The 21341-nt window shown below is 43.5% G+C and overlaps 1 protein-coding gene across 1 annotated transcript in view; it reads right to left on the bottom strand.

Annotated features, from left to right (window-relative positions):
* The window catches only part of RAMP1 (receptor activity modifying protein 1), an 81041-nt gene extending 70646 nt beyond the window's left edge, over window positions 1-10395 (bottom strand). The window contains exon 1 of the mRNA XM_070732256.1: window positions 10155-10395. Coding sequence (XP_070588357.1) covers window positions 10155-10206 — 52 coding nt within the window. The 5' untranslated portion in view covers window positions 10207-10395. The remainder of the gene's footprint in view (window positions 1-10154) is intronic.
* Window positions 10396-21341: the final 10946 nt, after the last annotated feature.

The following is a 21341-nucleotide window of genomic DNA, read 5'->3' as shown; positions in this document are numbered from 1 at the left end:
CCAAATTTTTGGGCGGAGCACAATCTGTATTACAATTAAAGGAGATTACAATAGGAGATATAGATGGACAATAGATACAAAAATAATAGAAGAAAACCAATACAAACAATATATAGACAAAGAATTAAATTTTTTTTTTTAGAAAAATACTGGAATAATGATACATCGATTCAAAACATTTGGGACACAACAAAGGCGTTTATAAGAGGTCTAACAATAGCATATACAAGTAAAAAAAATTAAAATAAGAATAATCAATTGAGAGAAAACCAAAAGGAATTAGAAAAATTGGAAACTAAATTGATAAAGGACGCAGAAAATATGGAAATAAAGGAAGAAAGGGAATTAATTAAACATAAAATAAATATTTTAGTACAGGAGGAGATAGCTCAAAAAATAAAATCTATAAGACAAAATCAATTTGAATATGCGAATAAGCCAGGAAAATGGCTATTGTATAAATTAAAAAAGGAAAAAAAAAGAAATATATTCAGCAATTAGGGGACGAAAGGGGAGAGAAACAATTTTAAATAGAGGCGAAAAAAAGATAATTAAAAATTATTTTCAAGGTCTATATAAAAAAGACGAGATAGGAGAAGAAGATACAGAATTATACTTAAACAAGTCCGAACTACAGTACTGTAGATGTCTGAAATTAATATAGATAGAATGGAGAAAGATATCTCAATGATAGAACTTGAGAGAGCAATTAAAAAACAAAATAGTAACAAAACACCTGGAACAGACGGGATCCCAGCAGAACTATATAAGCAAATGCAAAAACCTGCAAAAAAATTGATGTTAGTAATGTTAAATGAGGTGTTAAATAAAGGGAAAATTCCTCAATCATGGAAGAATAGCTTAATTACTCTAATACCTAAAGACATAAATCAAAGACATTTAATAAAACAATACAGACCAATAGCACTATTGAATTCGGATTATAAAATTTTCGCAACAATTTTAGCAGAAAGATTCAAAATAATTATAAATGAAATAATACACCAGACCAAAATGGTTTCCTACTAAATAAAAACATTAAAGATAATCTAAGAAATATAATAAATATATTAGAATACTATGAGACAAACCCTGGGAAAATCATGGCCTTGATATTTTTGGATGCGGAAAAAGCATTCGACAATTTAAATTGGAACTTTTTCATAAATGAAATAAAGATGAAATTCAAAGAAAAATTTATTAGGGCTATCCAAACAATATACACCCAACAAACAGCTAAAGTGATTATGAACGGTGAATTAACAGACAATATAAACATAGAAAAAGGTGTACTACAAGGATGTCCTCTCTCTCCATTGATATTCATACTGGCTATAGAGATTTTACTAATACAGATTCGAAATAATAAGGATATTAAAGGACTGAAAATAAAAGATCAAGAATATAAAATTCAGGCATTCGCTGATGATTTAGTTTTTAACATAGAAGATCCCATTGAATGCGGAGGGAAACTACTAGATGAAATTATCAAATTTGGGAAAGTAGCGGGAATAAAAATTAATAAACAAAAGACTAAAATAATAACAAAAAATTTAATACACAAAGAAAATATTAGAAAATAAATTACATCTACAAATTGTAAAAAAAGTTAAATACAGTGATACCTCGTCTGATGAAATTAATTGCTTCCGGGACGAGGTTCATAAGGTGAAAAGTTCATAAGATGAAACAATGTTTCCCATAGAAATCAATGGAAAAGTGAATAATGCGTGCAAGCCCATTAGGAAAATCCAAAACTTTAAGTTTTTTTAAAAAGCGGTGGGCGGATGAAGTGGAGAAGGGAGTGGGGACAGGCGAGCCAAGGAAGCGTTGGGAGAGGGGATTTCCCCATCTCGCTGTCAAAATGTGTGCATGGGAGACCCATCCATCCATCGCCCACTGCCCCCTCCTGCCAGAAGCCCGCAAAAAGACAAAGCTGGGTGTGGAGAAAGGCAAAACTTTCAGCTCCTGGATGGACCGGAGAGCCTGGAGACGCCACCTTCCCACCCGCCCGCTCACCTGCCCTGCCGGTCACCCTCCCACCCTCCGCCAACAGCGCCTGTCGCACCCTTTCCAAGAGCTGCACTGAGACCGCCCGGGAGCCACTGCTTCCAGGAGGGTTCCCCTCGCTAGCCTCCTCTAGCTCTACCGTTCAAGGCTTTGGTAACTTTGGAGGATCCCTGCCCAGCACACACGCGTTCTCCCGGCACAACTTGCCCAGAGGATTTTTTTCCCACCTCTCACGATCCCTCCAATGCCCCAACCTGAACTTTAGCTTGCGGGAGGAGGGGGGGTTGGCTCCCCACACGGGAGCCACCCAAAGCCGAAATATGATTTGAAAAGCTCTGGTGCGCAAAAAGCTTGGGGAGAGTGTGACTTGGTAATGTGGGAAGGAGGAGGAAGAGCCGGGCCGGGAGGAGGAGGAGTTGGAGAAAGGCAAGATCTGCGCCCAACACCCGTTGGGAAGGCGCAAACCGAGGGTTCTCAGCCAAGACTTCTGGAAGAGACCGAGCTTTATGCAATCTCTCTTGGGATTAAAGGAGCGGAGGCCCGTACACAAAAAGAGGCGCTAGAAACACACTCTCAGTATCAGAGCTTCTTTCCTGAGCCCGAGATATCAAGGAAGAGATTTGGAGGTGGGGGGTGGAGGTGGGTTTGTGTGTGAGAGAGAGAGAGAGAGAAAGAAAGGAGAAGGGTTCTTTCTCAGAGTCCACAGAAATCTATAGGCTGATGCTTCTTTTACAAAGAGGTATAAAGAGCATGGAAGTATAGCTGATAGAGAGGTGTATAAAATGAGACAGAAGGAGGCGAAACAGATAATATATGCTGCTAAAGCCTCAAAAGAGGAAGAAATTGCCAAATCTGTAAAGAAGGGGGATAAAACCTTCTTCAGATATATTAGTGATAGGAAGAAGAAAAACTGCAGCATCACGAAGCTTAGAACCGGGAATAATACATGCATTGATGAGAATAAGGAGATCGCTGACCATTTCAATAGCTACTTCTCAGTTTTCTCAAAAGACACCTTACAATATAATACTATATAGATGGATATAGCATTGCTTCCAGCTGTACAGATTCAGCTCAAGTGATTTTAGAAGCCGATGTCTAAGAAGAACTTGAACAATTAAAGATAAATAAGGCAATGGGTCCAGATGGCATCCACCCCACACTTCTTAAAGAACTCAGATTTGTCATTGCTACCGTTCTGACTGATTTGTTCAACCAATCCCTGTTAACAGGAGATGTTCCTGAGGATTGGAGAATGGCCAATGTTGTGCCTATCCACAAGAAGGGTAGTAGAGAAGAAGCTGGTAACTACAGGCCAGTTAGCTTGACATCAGTTGCAGTTAAAATTACTCTACTCAAAAAGAGGATAAATCAGCACCTAAAAAACAATAACTTATTGGACCCAAATCAGCATGGCTTTACTGAAGGCAAATCATGTCAGACTAATCTCATTGATTTCTTTGACTATGTCACAAAGGTGTTGGATGAAGGTGGTGTCCTGGATGTTGCCTATCTGGACTTCAGCAAAGCCTTTGATACAGTTCCACATAAAGAGCTGATAGATAGGTTAGTGAAGATTGGACTTAATCCCTGGATAGTTCAGTGGATTTGCAGCTGGCTGAAGAGTAGACAACAGAGAGTTATTGTGAATGGCGAGTATTCTGAGCAGAGACAGGTTACAACGGTGTGCCACAAGGGTTTGTTCTGAGTCCTATTTTTTTTAATGTGTTTGTGAGTGACATAGGGGAAGATTTGGTAGGGAAGGTTTGCCTATTTGCCGATGACTCTAAAGTGTACAATAGGGTTGATATTCCTGGAGGCGTCTGTAATATGGTAAATTATTTAGCTTTATTAGATAAATGGTCAAAGCAATGGAAACTGAAGTTTAATGTTTCCAAATGTAAAATAATGCACTTGGGGAAAAGGAATCCTCAATCTGAGTATTGTATTGGCAGTTCTGTGTTAGCAAAAACTTCAGAAGAGAAGGATTTAGGGGTAGTGATTTCTGACAGTCTCAAAATGGGTGAGCAGTGTGGTTGGGCGGTAGGAAAAGCTTTATAGGTCACTTTGAATTGTGACCGGAAATTGATCAGCAACCAATTATTATTATTATTATTATTATTATTATTATTATTATTATTAATTAGATTTGTATGCTGCCCCTCTCCGTAGACTCGGCGTGCAGACTGTGGAGTGTTGGTGTAACATGGGCATACCTTGGAAAGCCCATTATTGCTCTCGCAGCTGCATTCTGCACGATCTGAAGTTTCCAAACACTTTTCAAAGGTAGCCCCATATAGAGAGCATTACAGTAGACGAATCTCAAGGTGATGAGGGCATGAATGACTGTGAGCAGTGAATCCCGGTCCAAATAAGGCCGCAACTGGTGCACCAGGTGAACCTGGGCAAACGCCCCCCTCGCCACAGCTGAAAGATGGTTCTCTAATGTGAGCTGTGGATCAAGGAGGACAGCCAAGTTGCGGACCCTCTCTGAGGGGGTCAATAGTTTCCCCCTCCAGGATTATGGACGGACAGATGGAATTGTCCTTGGGAGGCAGAACCCACAGCCACTCCATCTTATCCGGGTTGAGTTAGAGTCTGTTGACACCCATCCAGACCCCAACAGCCTCCAGACATCAACACATCACTTCCACTGCTTCGTTGACTGGACATGGGGTGGAGATGTACAACTGGGTATCATCTGCATACTGATGATACCGCACCCCATGCCCTTGGATGATCTCACCCAGCGGTTTCATGTAGATATTGAATAGCAGGGGGGAGAGAACTGACCCCTGAGGTACCCCACAAGGGAGTATCCTTGAAGTCGACCTCTGACCCCCAACTAACACTGACTGTGACCGACCGGAGAGGTAGGAGGAGAACCACTGAAAAACAGTGCTTTCCACTCCCAACCCCTCCAGCCAACACAGAAGGATACCATGGTCGAAGGTATCGAAAGCCGCTGAGAGGTCAAGAAGCACCAGGACAGAGGATAAACCTCTGTCCCAGGCCTGCCAGAGATCATCCATCAACGCGACCAAAGTAGTTTCCGTGCTGTATCCGGGCCTGGATCCTGACTGTTGAGGGCCTAGATAATCGGCTTCTTTCAAGGACCATTGGAGTTGGAGCGCCACCACCTTCTCAACAACCTTCCCCACAAAGGGAAGGTTGGAGACTAGCCGATAGTTGTTAAGAATGGCTGGGTCCAGGGAAGGCTTCTTGAGAAGGGGGCGCACAAGTGCCTCCTTGTAGGGATCCAGAAAGGACCCCCTCCTCAGAGAATCGTTGATAATCTCCTGGACCCAGCTCCATGTCACTCCCTGCTGGCGGAGACCAGCCAGGAGGGACACGGATCCAGTAAGCAGGTGGCGGAGCTCACAGCTCCAATGCCCTTGTCCACTTCATCAGGTGTCACCAGATCAAACTCTTCCCAAGAGGTGGACAAGTATGGGCCCCAGTCACCTTGACTGACTCGTTGTCAGTTGACTCTGTTATCCAATTGGAGTCGAGGTCCACCCGGATCCGAGCGATTTTATCAGCGAAATACGTGTTAAAATCCTCGGCACTACTCTGTAAGGGCTCCCCAACTCCCCCCTGGTTAAGAAAGGAGCAGGTCACCCTAAACAGAGTGGCCGGGCGGGATTCCGCTGATGCAATCAAGGCGGCACGATACGCGCATCTTGCCACCTTGAGCAGCACTTTGTAAGTCTTAATAAAAGCTCTTATAAGTGTTCAATTGGATTCAGACTTACTCTTCCTCCATCGCTTCTCTAGACGTCTCTTCTGGCGTTTCAACTCCCGGAACTCCTCGTTGAATCATGGAGCTCTATGGGGTCTAGTGCCACGGAGAGGTCACAATGGCACAATCTGGTCAAGAGCCTCCACTGCAGCCTTGTTCCAGGCCTCAGCCAGAGACTCCGCCGAACTGTGGATGAGTGCCTCAGGAATAACCCCAAGCGCCCTCTGAAAGCCCTCTGGGTCCATCAGGTGTCTGGGGCCGAACTGCTTAATTGGTTCCGCCTCCCTGCAGGGAAGGATTGGAGCCAGAAAGTCAAGCTGCAGTAGAAAAATGGTCTGACCATGACAAAGGCAACACTTCTAAGCCCCTTAATGTCAGGCCATTACTCAATTTCTCAGAGAGGAATATCATGTCAGGTGCGTGCCCCCCCCCTCGTGAGTAGGACCCTGTACTACTTGAGTCAGATCCATGGCTGTCATGGTGTCCATAAACTCCTGTGCTAATCCAGAGTTTTCGCCAAGCGACGGCAGGTTAAAATCCCCCAAGACAATGAGTCTGGAGAATCCGACCGCCAACCCGGCCACCTCCTCGAGCAGCACGGGCAGGGCTGTTGACACGCAGCTGGAAGGCAGGTACGTGAGCAACAAGCCCACCTGAACCCCTAAGTCCAACTTCACTAGGAGGGACTCACAACCCGCAATCTCTGGAGCAATGAGTCTACACAGGCAAAGGCTCTCCCTGGCTATAATAGCCACTCCTCCCCCCCCCTTCCCTGAGGTCGAGGCTGATGCCATATCTGAAACCCGGCTGGGCAAATTTCAGAGAGAGGAACTCCTCCTTCTGGGCCCAGCCAGGTTTCAGTCACACATGCCAGGTCGGCCTCCTCATCCAGGATCAAATCCCGGATGAGGAGAGCTTTATTTACCACCAACCTGGCACTGAGTAGCAGCAGCCTGAGCCCAGGGCCAGAGTTACACTCATCACCAGTACCCTGGGTTGAGCTCACAGAGCCAGAACGAGGGATCGTTATTAAGCAGTGACCTCTCATTCCCCTGGAAGAGCTAATTCTGTGGCTCCCACCATATCTGCCTCTCCCCAGCAACACTGGAATATTCCGACCCTCTGCCACCCCAGAGATCGGTGCCTCTCCCCCCTCCCCCCCTCAGTTATCCATTAGTTAACCCCCCCACAATAATTTAATTTAAAAAGATTAAATTAGCAATGGTTAAAACGCTAATAAGATACGTAGCAAATATATAAAATATGCAGTCTAAAATTCATAATAATTAATATTGATGGAAATAAAATCAGATCTTAGTCACTGGTCAATCATCAGTCAATCAATCAATCCAGGTATAATGTCCTTTATAAATCTTCCATACAATTTTAGAGTCTCAAAGTCTGCTGTCTTCTACAATCTTCCCACTAGGAGGTGCAGGTCTTCTATGATCTTACGTAATAATTAGGAAGATGGAGGATGGAGGAAGATGGAGGGGGGGGGATGGCAAACGATGACAAACAAGGATTAAACATTAAACAATACCCCCAATCTAATTAGCCATGATGTTCCTAGGCAATTAATTCCATCATTCTCACCCCCTCAAGTCAGTCTGGTCTCAATAGTCAGTTGTTCTAATATCAGCCAACACCTACTCCACGGGGCACTCATACTGGTCGTCTGTCTCCACTTTATCCCACTCGGCATCAGCAACTCTCACCCACTGGTACCATGCGGGGGGCGGTCATTGCTTTTAGATGTTCTTCACCCACCAAATCTCCACAGACAACCTCCACCGCCGACAGCAGGTCACTCTCACCGGCCTGAATCCTCGGCGACTTTTGGTCTCACAAGCAGGGATTCACTTCGATCTCGGGGCTGGTCTCTGCTGGTCTCTGCTCCACTCCTCTCCATTGCTCTTTCGCCTTCACTGCCTCAGCACTGGTGACGTTCACTCTCACTCACCGGCGCCAAGCCGGGAGACTCAATTCGGTCATGGCTCTCTGCTCTCCCAGTTCCTTTCCTCCTCTTCAGCATTTTGCACCCAGGCGCGGCCGCCATCTTCCACGCCCCAGCTGATCGCCCTGAAAAAACTCTCTCGGCGCCACAGTCTGGCGCCCCTACAACAGGGTGAGAGCGCTCAATTTACAGCCCCTAAAACACAGTAGTAGGTAGACTCGGATCATTTCTAGCCTGGATTGATTCATTTCCAATGATTTCCACCGTAGTCTCAGGGGAGCGGTGGACCCACCATTTCCACACCGTGTTGGTTTCTGCTTTCCTGGGACACCTGCAGAGAGGGCGGGGCTGCTCAGAGTCTCCTCCTTTTCAGGGCGGGGCTCTTTGGCGTTTTGACTCTCGTCGCTCACCGTCCTTGATTAGTTTATGGGGTAGGAAACCGCTTTGATCTGAGTAGATACATTTACTTAAAATCTTTAATCTTTCTGCTATGATTGCTGCTAATATTTTATAATCCGTGTTTAACACGGTAAAAGCACCCAGTTTCAAGTTTATCCCCAATTCCCAAACCCACAAGTTATCACATGGTCCACTCTGTTTTTGGCAATGTGTACAATCTTCCAATCAACTTCTGGGCAGGTACGGAACAAAGGATGGCCTTGAGTGTCTAAAAAGAATTTGTTATGGCTAGTATACCCCTTCCTGCAACCCCCCCCCCTAAATTCTCACATTCTACACTCTATTATGTGGCAGGCCAAAGTCTCTAATTCAAATGATGGCTTCAGCCTAGCGCTCTACCATTGAGTTCCCATGTTCTGACTCTCTATTTGTACTCAGATGGAAAGCTGAACTAAGCCCCCTGGGAAGACCCAATTGGCTTAATAAACTCCCTCCAGAACATGGCTGTAAATTGAATCCCATGATCTGATTTGATTCTCTTTGGGATTCCATGCAATCAGTAAATATGAGAACCAACAAAATGGCTTCTGCAAGGTTCAGTTTGAAGTTGACACCGTATATGAAAAGCTAAGTACACCCTTAGTACTTCCATAAGTATGAAGAAGCTAAGTAGCAGCTAGGTCCTGCTAATCAGGTCCCCTTGATCAATTGATCCTCAGCAAATGTGTCTACTTTTAGAAAAACCAACTTTTAGGAATTTAATCATCTCCAGCACTGAGGTATGTGTTAATAGAATGTCAAAGAGAAAATACATCAACAATGATCTTAGAGAAGCCATTGTTGCTGCTCATCAATCTGGGAAGGCTTATAAGGCCATTTCCAAACAATTTGAAGTCCATTATCCTACAATGAGGAAGATTATTCACAAGTGGAAACATTCAAGACAGTTGCCAATTGACCCAGGAATAGACATCCTAGCAAATTCACCCCAATGCCAGACTGTATAATGCTCAGAGAAATTGCAAAAAAATCCAAGAGTTACATTTCAGACTCTACAGGCTTCAGTTAAATGTTAAAGGTCATGACGGTGCAATTAGAAAACTAAACGTATGGTTTGTTTGGAAGGGTTGCCAGGAAAAAGCATGGGTCAGGTTTGCAAAGTTGTAGCTGAACAAATCAAGACTTCTGGAACATTATCCTTTAGACAGATGAGACCAAACTGCAGATGCTTGGCCATAATGCACAGTGCTACATTTGATAAAAACAAAACACGGTGTATCAGCAGAAATATCTCGCATCAATCATCTAGCCCAATGATGAAGCGTGTGATAATTTGGGCTTGTTTTCTATTCTAATTGTGGTCTTACTAAGGCCTTATAGAGTGGTAGTACCTCACGTAATTTTGCCAATTCTTTCTTTGAAACTCAGTCTTATAGCTAGATCATATCTATTTCCATCCCATCCTGATTTAGAATATGACAGATCTTAATTCTATCAGCTTGGAGGGTAATGGCCTGCATGGGGTTTTCCATATGGTTAGGAAAGATGACAAGATTTGAAATGTAACACATCTGTAGAATGAAGGTAGAATTGAATTCTCATTGACCTCAAAGCATCTCATAAACTGACTGACAAAACATAAGTTGATAAAACAGAATCAGAATATGCACTCAAAAGTAATTTGTGCAAATTGTATTTGTAAATGTATAAGTCACTGTACAATTTCAGTGCAGCTGAAAGTTGATATTGTTAGAACATTAAGTTTGTCTGTTGATTCAAAGCAAAAATTATTTTGAGGGAATCTGGCAAATTGTTTTGTATTCCATTAATCACCACCAGTTACTATTTTAACTATCATCATCAAAAGGCAACAATATATGTATACGTGTGTCAACACACACAAAATATGTATACACTACTACATTTCCCCATTCAGATTTTAGCCTATATCATCTCAACGTGTGGATGACCTCGGTCGTATCTGGCCTGCCCACCTCTCAGTTCTCGCCTCTAAATAGCCATATTCTGGCACGAAGCAGCACTCACCGAGGCCAAGCCACAAGCAACGTTTCAGTAGAGGGACCATTCCCAAAGCCATGGTTCCAGTAGAGGAATGAAGCCTGTCGAAGCCAAGGGACTTTATTTTAAGCAACAGGAATCTTTGACGAACAGATCATTCCAAAGAAAGAGGCCGCTGCAGACGTCAAGGGGAGGACCAAATGCAACCAATTCAACCTCCTGAAAAGCCTCCACTAAGGGAGTTCGGAAGATAGGAACTGTAGCAAATGAGCCGTCCCTTCACTCTTCGAGGGAGGATCGTTAGCTGTCATAAAGGGCACGTGGAAAGGGAGGGAATTCTGATTGGATCATTTCGTGGACAAGAGAGGAACAGCGAAGGAATTATTATCGTTTTCCTTCTTCCTCCGGGGACTTGTTGGGCAACGGAGGGCAGTGCTGTTGCTGGGGGCGGGGGGGAAGAGGCATGCTTGTACCAGACTCCATCTCAAGCATAAGCAACATGCGTAACAGAAATATTTAAAATAAACTAAGTTGTGCTGGAGGAACCGTAGGGATTTTTTGTCCTGTGGGTTCTACTTCTGAGATTGGTTGAAGATGGATTAACCAAAGCTCATGACTTCCGTGTTTTATTAATAACTCAAAAGATCGAAGTTGAAAGAGGGCAGAACGGAGAGACGCCAACAAAAGACAATAAACTCTAATGTTATCCAGCCACCAGTGTTGTATGACCCCTTCGGGAATAGTATGACGAGCCGTTTCTCGGCGAGGAGCGGGAAAGCCACCTTGAGTATAGTTTTGTGTCTTTAGCTCTGATATAGTACCCCCCCCGCGATGAGAAAAGAGCAGATTTTTTATTTCCTGAAGGAACATGTTGTTTTTAAACTATTCTTGGTAATGCCCTTTAATAAAGTACGCAACATTATGCAGTTTAAAAAAAATCCTACCCATTCAGACAAAATTGTATATCTTTGAAAATACTCTCCAACGAGATTTTTAAGTATTCTGAGTAATGCTAGAAGCACATCTACTTGAGCATCTCCACCAAATGGCTTTTCAGCTCTGCTCAAGCACTGCTGGAAAAAAATTCACCAAATTGTGTAACAGTTTCTTCCACTGGCTGACAATTAAGTCAAGATTTAGGGTCCATAAGGACAGTGACAAATCTTCCAGTATTGGAAGACAGTTATATCATATAACCTCACAGCTAGAGTATCTGTGAAACCAAAATATAACCAGATATTTTAACATTTTTATAGGCTTTGGTTTCTGAGCCCTAATTCATCTTCAAAATCCCAATATTTGAGGCAGTTTGTCACTAGCATGTTTGAGTAATGGTGCCCAAAACTAAATACAGTACAGGCAGGGGTGGGCTGTTGCCCGGACGAGGTGGAACGCAGTGGGGTAGCGAAAATGGAGTTCTACCTCAGAGCACCCAATTTGCACTGAAAGATGTTGAAAGAAAATGCAGAGCATCCTGCATAAGCCACGCACACAGTGTGGTAGTAAAAATTTTGCTTCACTGAGTACAGGGGTATCTCTACCTAAGAACACCTCTACTTACACATTTTTCTAGATAAGAACCAGGTGTTCAAGAATTTTTTGCCTCTTCTCAAGAACCATTTTCCACTTACAAACCTGACCCTCCAAAACTGTAACTGGGGAAGGCAGGGAGAAGCCTCCGTGTGGCCTTTCTAGGAATCTCCTGGGAGGAAACAGGGCCTCCACCCTCCTCATGGTTTCCCCAATTGCACACATTATTTGCTTTTACATTGATTCCTATGGGGAAAATTGCTGCTTCTTACAAACTTTTATACTTAAGAACCTGGTCACGGAACGAATTAAGTTCGTAAGTAGAGGTAGTACTGTACTTCAAACTACTTCTCATTATCTGAGCACCATGCCCTTGTTTTGTCTATTGCAGAATAGTGTTTTACCTTTATATAAAGTGACCAGATTTTTAAATTACTGAAGTGGGACACCATTGATAGGGGAGGGCAAAAAAATTATCTTTATTTTTTTTCTCTCTCATCCTCTCTACCTTTCTCCGGGGGACACCCTCACCTCTCTGTGATGTACAGGCAGCCGGTGCCCAGGCCGTGTCCTGCGAGCATGGCCTCAGCGCGAGGCCTACCCTGAGAGAGATACAGGAAGTACTGGGAGACACAGGAAATACAACCTGGGAGACACAGGAAGTACAACCTGGGAGACACAGGAAGTACAACCTGGGAGACACAGGAAGTACTGGGAGACACAGGAAATACAACCTGTCACCATAGAGGAGAGAGAGAGAGGAGGGAAAAAATCAGGACATTTCTGAAAAGGCGCAGGATGCGGGACAGATTATGAAAAAGCATGACTGTCCCACCAAAAGTGGGAAGTCTGGTCACCTTACCTTTATAGCAGCTGCATCATACAGTTGGCTTATGTTTCACTTGGGTTTGATCAGAGTATCTAGATCATTTTTATGTGTACTGCCAAGCAATGTTCCCTCTAATTTTTTTTCGGTGTGGGCGGAAAAGTATAGTGTCTGAGCGGCAGTCCCTTTGGGACTGGACGGCATAGAAGTATAAATAAATAAGTAAGTAAGTAAACAAACAAACAAACAAGAAAAAATTCCCTTCTTTTTTATTAAAAGAAATTAATAATAAAACAAAACCAAAATCTATTACTATTATTACTATCTTCTCTTTTTCCATCCCTGTCTCCTCCCCCCTTGTGTGTGTGTGTGTGTGTGGGTATGTGCGTGTGTGTGAACTCTTGAACCATTTCCAATAGCAGGTGAGCTATTGGAAATGGTTCAAGAGTTCACACACACACACACACACACACACACAAACGGCTGGGGTTTTTTTTTCTCTGTTATTATTTGGGTGCTTTTTACCATATGCTTTAAATCAAGAGTCATTTCTCTCTCTTACTCTCTCTTTCTCTCCCCCCCTCTTTCTCTCTCTTTTTCTCACTTTCTCTCTCTCTCTCTTTTCTTTCTCTTTCTCTCTCAATTGCTTTCTTTCTCTCTCACTCTTTCTTTCTATCTCTCTTGCTTTCTTTCTATTCTCTCTCTTGCTATCTCTCTCTCCCCCCTTTCTCTCTCTCTCTCCTTCTCACTTACTTTCTCTCTCCCTCTCTCTCTCTCTCTCTGTCAGCGAGGGGGCTACAAGAGCGCGTTCTCCAAGCGCTTCGGGAACGCCTGCCCCTGCCTCTACTGCAGCCCCCTTGCTGAAAGTCCAGGATGAAAGCGCTCCCAGCGAGGGGGTTGCAAGAGGGGCGGGGCGGGCATTCCTGAAGCGTGTGGAGAAAACCCTCTCTCGCAGCCCCCTGGCTGGGAGCACAGATGAGAAGGAGAAGAAGCCGCAGCCACTGCCGTGGGAGAAGCCATGCCCCAAGGCAGGAGGCGGAGGAAGAGGAGAGGGGGCAGATCGGGTGGGCGGGGGGCAGCACCGAGAGGCCAGGGCCGTGAGGGGGCTGAAGGCACCGTGGGGAGGCTGGGGCAGCTGCGGCTCCCTTTCCTGCGCCTCCCCGCCCCCACCCCACCCCCGCGGGCTGGCAGGGGGATGGGGTGTGCGCACCCATGGAAAAGGGTACGCGGGGGTATTTTGGGGCACACGCATGCGCAAGCGCACAGCTTACAGGGAACGCTGCTGCCAAGCCAAATACTGCCTACCAGATGCAGAACTTTAAGTTTCTCCTTGAACAAATTCCATTTATTCATTTCAGCCCACTGCTCAAGTCTGTCTTAAATCTTCTCTTTATTTATTTATACCAACACTTCCCTGGTTTTGTGCCCTCTGCAAGCTTTATTACCCCTCACACAAATCATTGATTTAAAAAACATTAAAAGAACAGGACTCGGAACTTAGCTTCCTGACATTCCACTCAATTCTTCCCTCCAAGCTGAAGTAGATACATCAATTAGCAGTAATTTTACCCATTGTGAGTCTAGCAGTATATTATTAAACTGATAACTGTTTAATAAGAAAATATAATCTGTCAAAGTTTTTATTTTATTGGAATTCAAATACCCCATATCTCATATTCCTGATTTACTAAATAAATTTTACCAGAATCCAGATACAGTGTTCCCTCGATTTTTGCGGGGGATGCGTTCCGAGACCGCCCGCGATAGTCGAATTTCCGCGAAATAGAGATGCGGAAGTAAATACACCATTTTTGGCTATGGACAGTATCACAAGCCATCCCTTAACACTTTAAACCCCTAAATTACCATTTCCCATTCCCTTAACAACCATTTACTCACCATTATTACTGGTACTCACCATTGAATAAGACACTTAGTGATCCTGATATTTATAAACATAATTATTTATTAACAATAATTAATTGTTTGTTATTTATTTGCAAAAATTATTAGTTTGGCAATGACGTATGACGTCACTGGGCGGGAAAAAACGTGGTATAGAAAAAAACCCGCGAAGTATTTTTTTAATTAATATTTTTTGAAAAACCGTGGTATAGGCTATCCGCGAAGTTCGAACCCGCAAAAATCGAGGGAACACTGTACTCCATATCTCACATTCCTGATTTACAAGACCAAGGAAGGAAATAAGGCTAGCCTGGAATTATTTCTGATGAATCCATTTTGACTCCTGTTAGCATGCCCACAAGCGCTCACAAAAGTTGTACTTGGAAATCTGTTTGAAAACCTTGTCTATTATAGGAGTCAAAGTGACTCTTTGTCTTGCCTTCTGGTGCCTTAGAAAATGGATTGACCTCTTCTTTGTGGCAGCTCCCCAAATATGAAAGAACACTGCTATCATGTTATCCCTAGTTCACTAGGCTATTCTTCATGTTTTACCCTTTAGCACCCAAATCCTCTCAGCACTCTTTCTAGAGTCTTAACATCTTTTTAATATTGTGTTGACTAAAACTGGATGCAGTATTCCAAGAGTGATTTTACCAAAGCAGTATTAACACTTCAGATTATCTTGAGTATATTCCTCCCTTAACACAGCCTAGGATCACATTGACTTTTTTGACTGCTGCAGCACACTTCTGGATCACATTTACCTTTTTTTTTGGTGTATAAGATGTACCTTTTTACCCCCCAAACGAGGGTCAAAAACTGGGTGCATCCTATACACCGAATGCTGCACCCAAGGAGGAGGAAGGGAGTTGGTGGGACAGCGGTAATAGCTGCAATTGGCAGCTACAGACAGTTGATTGGCGATATTCCATGAGATTGATCCAACAGCCAGTTACAAAGGAAGAATGAAGGGGGAGATAGCGAAGTTAACAATAGAAATGGCAGCTTCACCGGAGAAAACGCAAGGCTTAATTTCCAGCGCCTGGGGTGGAGGTTAGTGTGCTCTGAGGACAGCAACATGGAGGAGCAGGCGGGGGGAGCACCCCTGAGGTGGAGAAGGAAAGCAGGCAGCCTCAAAGGGCAAACACTCAGCTGCAATAAAAGGCTTTTAGGGAATGCTCCTCCCCTACATGCTCCCGAGCAGCCGATCAGCAGAGACATTTTCTGGGAAGGACGGGAGAAGCTGCTCTCCCTGTGCTCTCCCTGCATGACCTGAGTGCCAGACTCTGCCGTGTGTGTGTGTGTGTGTGTGTGTGTGAGTGAGAGAGAGAGAGAGAGAGAGAGAGAGAGAGAGAGAGAGAGAAAAGAGAAGGGAAAGAAAGAGGACAGAAGAGAGAGGGGTTTGTATCATTATGCAAAATTGTTCAATGCTTCTGAGCAGCCTCCTTCTAAGGTAGCTAATGCAAATTTCCAGCGTTTCCCTATTAATTTCTATCACTGATTAGCCTAGCCCCGCCCACATCTCTGCCTGCCCAAAGCAGAATGAAGAGAGAGAGACACAACTGGTGTGCACAGAAACTTCACCTCCCTTTCCAGTTATCACACTGAAAGAAACCAGAATTCAACACTGTTTCTTTCACCAACCTCTGTAGTATTAAAGCGATCTGGACTCCAGTCTCTCTGTCCTAGGGTGAGATCGGACTAAAGCAACCCCCAGCTTTGCTTTTCACTTCCTGTTAGATCATTTTCAATCTTTTCTGCAAGGGATGGGGGAGAGATAAGCAGCTCCTCTTTCCCTCCTTCCCTCCTTCTCAAAAGACTGCAACTTTGTCCCTTGCACTTCCTTTCCTGAATTTCTGATTATAATCTTCATGGCTCTTTGTAAATAGAGCTAAAAAGTTTAAAGAGCAAAGTAGCCACAGTTAGAGGAGGACTAGTTCACAAAGTTTGAATACCCTTGCACTGCACCCTAATCCCTAACCCAGGTGTTTTGAAACCTGACAGCTTTAAGACTAATGAACTTCAACTCCCATTCCTGAACTAGCATGATAGGAGGATTCTGGGAATCGAAGTCCACAAGTCTTAAAGTTGCCAAATTTGAAGACCCCTGGGTTTGGGATTAAAGGTGTAAAGGTCTCCAAACCTGGCAATTTTAAGACTTGTGGACTTCAACTCTCATTCCTGAGCTAGCATGACTGGAGGAGGAATTCTGGTAGTTGGTCCACAAGTCCTAAGGCTGTCAAGTTTGAAGTTTGTAAAAATTGTCCATAGTTATAAAAAGTATACATGTTTGTAAAAAGTATTCTGCTACACTGGTATTTTATTAAATAATATATTACTGCGCCATTTGGTTCAGAATACTTTTTTTTCTTGGTTTGCACCACTAAAATCTATGTGCGTCTTATATTCCGGTGCATCTTATACTCCGAAAAATATGGTAAGTGATTATCTATTAAGACTTCAAGATCCGTCTCACAGTTACTGCTATTGAGCCAGGTTTAACCTAATGTGTTCCTGTAAATTTGATTTTTCTTGCTCAAGTGTAAAACTGTACTTTTCTCACCACTGAATTTCATTTAGTAAGAGAGTGGCCCAGTGTTCAAGTCTATCGAGACCCTTCTGGATCTTGAACCTATCTTCTGGGGCTGTTGGCTATTCCTTTTTTAAAAAGTCTTTTAATTTTTCCCCCAACAAACAATACATTGTATCTGCACAAAGTGTTGTCCAGGTCTCATTTGATAATCATACAGTTTTTCTAATACATACAGGTGAAACTCGAAAAATTAGAATATTGTGCAAAAATTCATTTATTTCAGTAATGCAACTTAAAAGGTGAAACATATAGGAGAGAGACTCATTACATGCAAAGCAAGATAGTGCAAACTGTGATTTGTCATAATTTTGATGATTATGGGGTCCACAATCTCAGAAAATTAGAATATTGTGAAAAGGTGCAATATTCCAGGCTCAAAGTATCAGCTGATTAAGCCATAACATCTCCAAAAGATTCCTGAGCCTTTAAATGGTCTCAGTCTGGTTCAGTAGGAATCATAATCATGGAAAAGACCGCTGATCTGACAGTTCTGCAGAAAACCATCATTGACACCCTCCATTTGGAGGGAAAACCTCAAAAGATAATTGCAAATGAAGTTGGATGTTTCCAAAGTACTGTATCAAAGCACATTAATAGAAAGTTATGTGGAAGGGAAAAGTGTGGAAGAAAAAGATGCACAATCAGCCTGGATGACCATAGCCTAGAGAGGATTGTCAGGAAAAGGCCATTCAAAAGTGTTGCACACTTTCACAAGGAGTGGACTGAAGCTGGAGTCAGAGCATCAAGAGCCACCACACACAGACGGATCCTTGACATGGGCTTCAAATGTATTATTCTTGTCAAGCCACTCCTGAACAACAGACAAATACAAGCGCCTTACCTGGGCTAAAGAAAAGCAGAGCTTGTCTGTTGCTCAGTGGTCCAAAGTCCTCTTTTCTAATCAAAGCAACTTTTACATCTTATTTGGAAATCAAGGATCCAGAGTATGGAGGAAGAATAGAGAGGCACACACTGCAAGATGTTTGATGGCATAATTTAATTTTTGGTATATATTGCTTATTTATCTAATGCTGCCGCTTTGTCTATTTTTGTCATTTGGGTTATCTCAATCAAATTTCTCATTTCCTTTTATCCCATTTATGTTAAATTAATAATAAAAACTTTATCCATATTCTTTTTTAAACCATTCATAAAATTTCACCCAAACTTTATAAAACGCTGAGTCTTCTTTATCTTTAATTTTCATTGTCAGTCTATTCATTTCCACACAGTTCATTATATTCTTTAATACTTCTCCGTTAGTTTGTATGCTATTCATTTCCAATTTTGTGCATATGCTATTCTAGCGGCTGTTAATATGTGCACAATTAAATATGTTTCTTCTTTCTTAAATTTTTCTGGCAATATGCCCAATAAGAATATTTTGGGCTTTAAGTCAATATTTCGTTTTAAAATCTTTTCAATCCATGTTTGAATCTCTATCTAATATTTTGTGGCTTCTGAGCAAGTCCACCACATATGATAAAAGGAACCAGGTTTATGGTTACGTTTCAGGCACTTCATTGATTTATTCTTAAACATTTTTGTTTTTTGTCTCTGGGGACATGTGCCATCTATAAAACATCTTATACATATTTTCTTTAAATGCTGTTGCCATTGTCATTTTATAATTTCTTTCCCAAAGTTGCTGCCATTTATTTACATCTATTGTATGTCCTATACGTCTCATACATTTTATCATCATCTCTTTCACTTCTTCAAATTCTAATTCTATAGAAAGCAAATAATTATAAAGTGTCTTTATCAGCTTTTCATTTGTTCCTGTTAATATTTCATCTAATTCTGTCTTTTCCAAATTAATTACTTCTATTTTACTATCTTTTTCAAATCCTATTTGTAATTGCATCCTCAAATACCAATCCATTTTTTATCCTGTTTCTCTAGTTCTGATTCGGGCTTCAATTTGTCCCGCAGACAAGCTTTATGGGGATGCTGACTTCATTTTTCAGCAGGGCTTGGCACCTGCCCACATTGCCAAAAACACCAAAACCTGGTTCAATGACTGTGGGATTACTGTGCTTGATTGGCCAGCAAATTCACCTGACCTGAACCCCATAGAGAATCTATAGGGCATTGCCAAGGGAAAGATAAGGGACATGAGACCAAACAATGCTGAAGGCCACTACTGAAGCATCCTGGTCTTCTAGAACACCTCAGCAGTGCCACAGGCTGATAGCTTCCTTGCCTCTCTGCATTGAGGTAGTAATTGCTGCAAAAAGGCCCCAAATCAAGTACTGCGTCAGGCCGAAGCCATCATGTGGAGTTTGCCCAAAACTCACCCCTTTTGCCCATTACTGCCGACATTCCGATCCTTGTTTGGGGGCGGGGGCGGAGGGGGGGTTGGATGTGACATTCCTGGTGCTTCTGCTGCTTTTGAAAGGGAAACCGCTGCCACGCTGTGAAGGGGCTGCAGGAGAGGCGGGGCAGGCGTTCCCAAACACCTTCGAGAAAGCACTCTTGCAGCTGCTTTGCTGGGAGCACTTCCGCCGAGCGCTTCCGGAATGCCCACCCTGCCTCTCCTGCAGCCCCTTTGCTGACAGTCCTGGACGAAAGCGCACCCAGTGAAGGGGCTGTGGGAGGAGCGGGGCGGGTGTTCCTGAAGCGCTCGGAGAAAGTGCTCCCAGTGAAGCGACTGCGACCACGCTTTCTCTGAGTGCTTTGGGAATGCCTGCCCCACCTCTCCAGCAGCCCCTTTGCTAACAGTCCTGGACAAAAGTGCTCCCAGTGAAGGGGCTGAGAGAGCACTTTTTCTGAGTGCTTCAGGAACGCCTGCCCCGCCTCTCCTGCAGCCCCTTCGCTGACAGCCCTGGATGAAAGCGCTCCCAGTGAAGCGGCTGTGAGAGGGGCGGGGCGGGCATTCCCAAAGCACTCGTAGAAAATGCTCCCAGCAAAGTGGCTGCAAGAGCGCTTTCTCCGAGCGCTTCGGGAACACCTGCCCCACCTCTCCAGCAGCCCCTTTGCTGACAGCCCTGGACAAAAGTGCTCCCAACAAAGGGGTTGTGAGAGGGTTTTCTCTGAGTGGTTGTGACGTCATGCTGCCTCTGGGCGATTCCCGACTCTCCGGGATTGTTTTCGGCCTTTTAAGAGCTACGATCGCTGTTCCGGGCAACCGTGGACCCGTAGAGCTCATGGTTCCTAAGGGGAAATTCTTGGCGCACCTGGGGGTAGCCGGTGGGCCCTCCAGGGTGCAGGGAAACCCCTCCTGATCGTCTCTTAAAGAGATCTGTCTTAAACCCTGGGTTCGTATCATGAAAAGTTCGTAAGACGAGGTATCACTGTAGTAGGTGATACTGATTTGGATTAATGTGTAAATAGAATTGAATTTAGAATTGTTGGGGAGATTAATGATATTAATGATTTTTGACTTCCGGTTGTGACGTTGCCCTGGTGCCTTGCTTTTCTTGACTGCTCCGAGAAAGCTGGGCTTTTGAAAGTTCTTTTTGGCTGCCAAACAGGCGATCGCGGACCCGAGGGGGCTGCGACCAAATAGGGGAATCTCCAGTGCAGCTGGGGGTGCAATCGGCACCCCCCCTAGACATCAGGGAAACACCTTTGTCGACTTTCAAAGAGATCGGCCTTCCCAGACCGATCCAGAAGTGCGACATCTTTGACTCACCAGCGGAAGCTGCGAGGACGACTTAGTATCAAAGATCGAAGCGACAGAAAGACAGGAAACAAAGAAAGAATTGTGAGTGTTTAAACTGTAGATGGGCAAGAGAGTAACTCTTTCAGAATTTGAAACGTTAAGGTTTTAAAGAATAAGTAAATGTCGTTGGAACTGATCTGCTCTGCTCTGCCCTGCTGCAGCTTTAAGATTCAAACCTCTCTCCGGCGAGGCAATGGTGACACAGCAGAAAATACACACTAGTTGCATCAGAAAAGACATTGCAGAGCCCAAACCAAAAGGAATAAAATCGCGACAACGAGGAGTGTTAAGACCTAGCTGAAAGTGTGGAAAGAATTTCGAAAGTGAAGAAGGATAGTGAAAAGTGTTGGATCAAATTTGCTAAACCACTACGAAAAAGGAAATGAACTGAAAGTGATCTGAGTCAGAGGTACTGAAGACTAACAACCGGAATATACTTCATTAAAATCCTCTCCTTTTTTGTCTCCACGTTCTTTTGACTCTCTCCCTATTGATCTCTCCATTGACTTCTCTCTTTTCTATCCCCCACACTTTAACCCAAACTTTACTTCTAACTATTATAACTGGATATTTGTTTTCTTCCTTTACTTCGATTCTATTTAGATTGCTTTAACTATAACAACTATAGACTAGAGACTAACTGATTAACTGATGGACTGATGGACTAATTAACTGATGGACTGATGGACTAAT

The sequence above is a fragment of the Erythrolamprus reginae genome, chromosome 1 (genome assembly GCF_031021105.1).
Source record: "Erythrolamprus reginae isolate rEryReg1 chromosome 1, rEryReg1.hap1, whole genome shotgun sequence".
Classification (NCBI taxonomy): Eukaryota; Metazoa; Chordata; class Lepidosauria; order Squamata; family Dipsadidae; genus Erythrolamprus; species Erythrolamprus reginae.
Note: the sequence above shows the minus strand (reverse complement) of the source record. Positions and strands in the feature narration are given on the sequence as shown.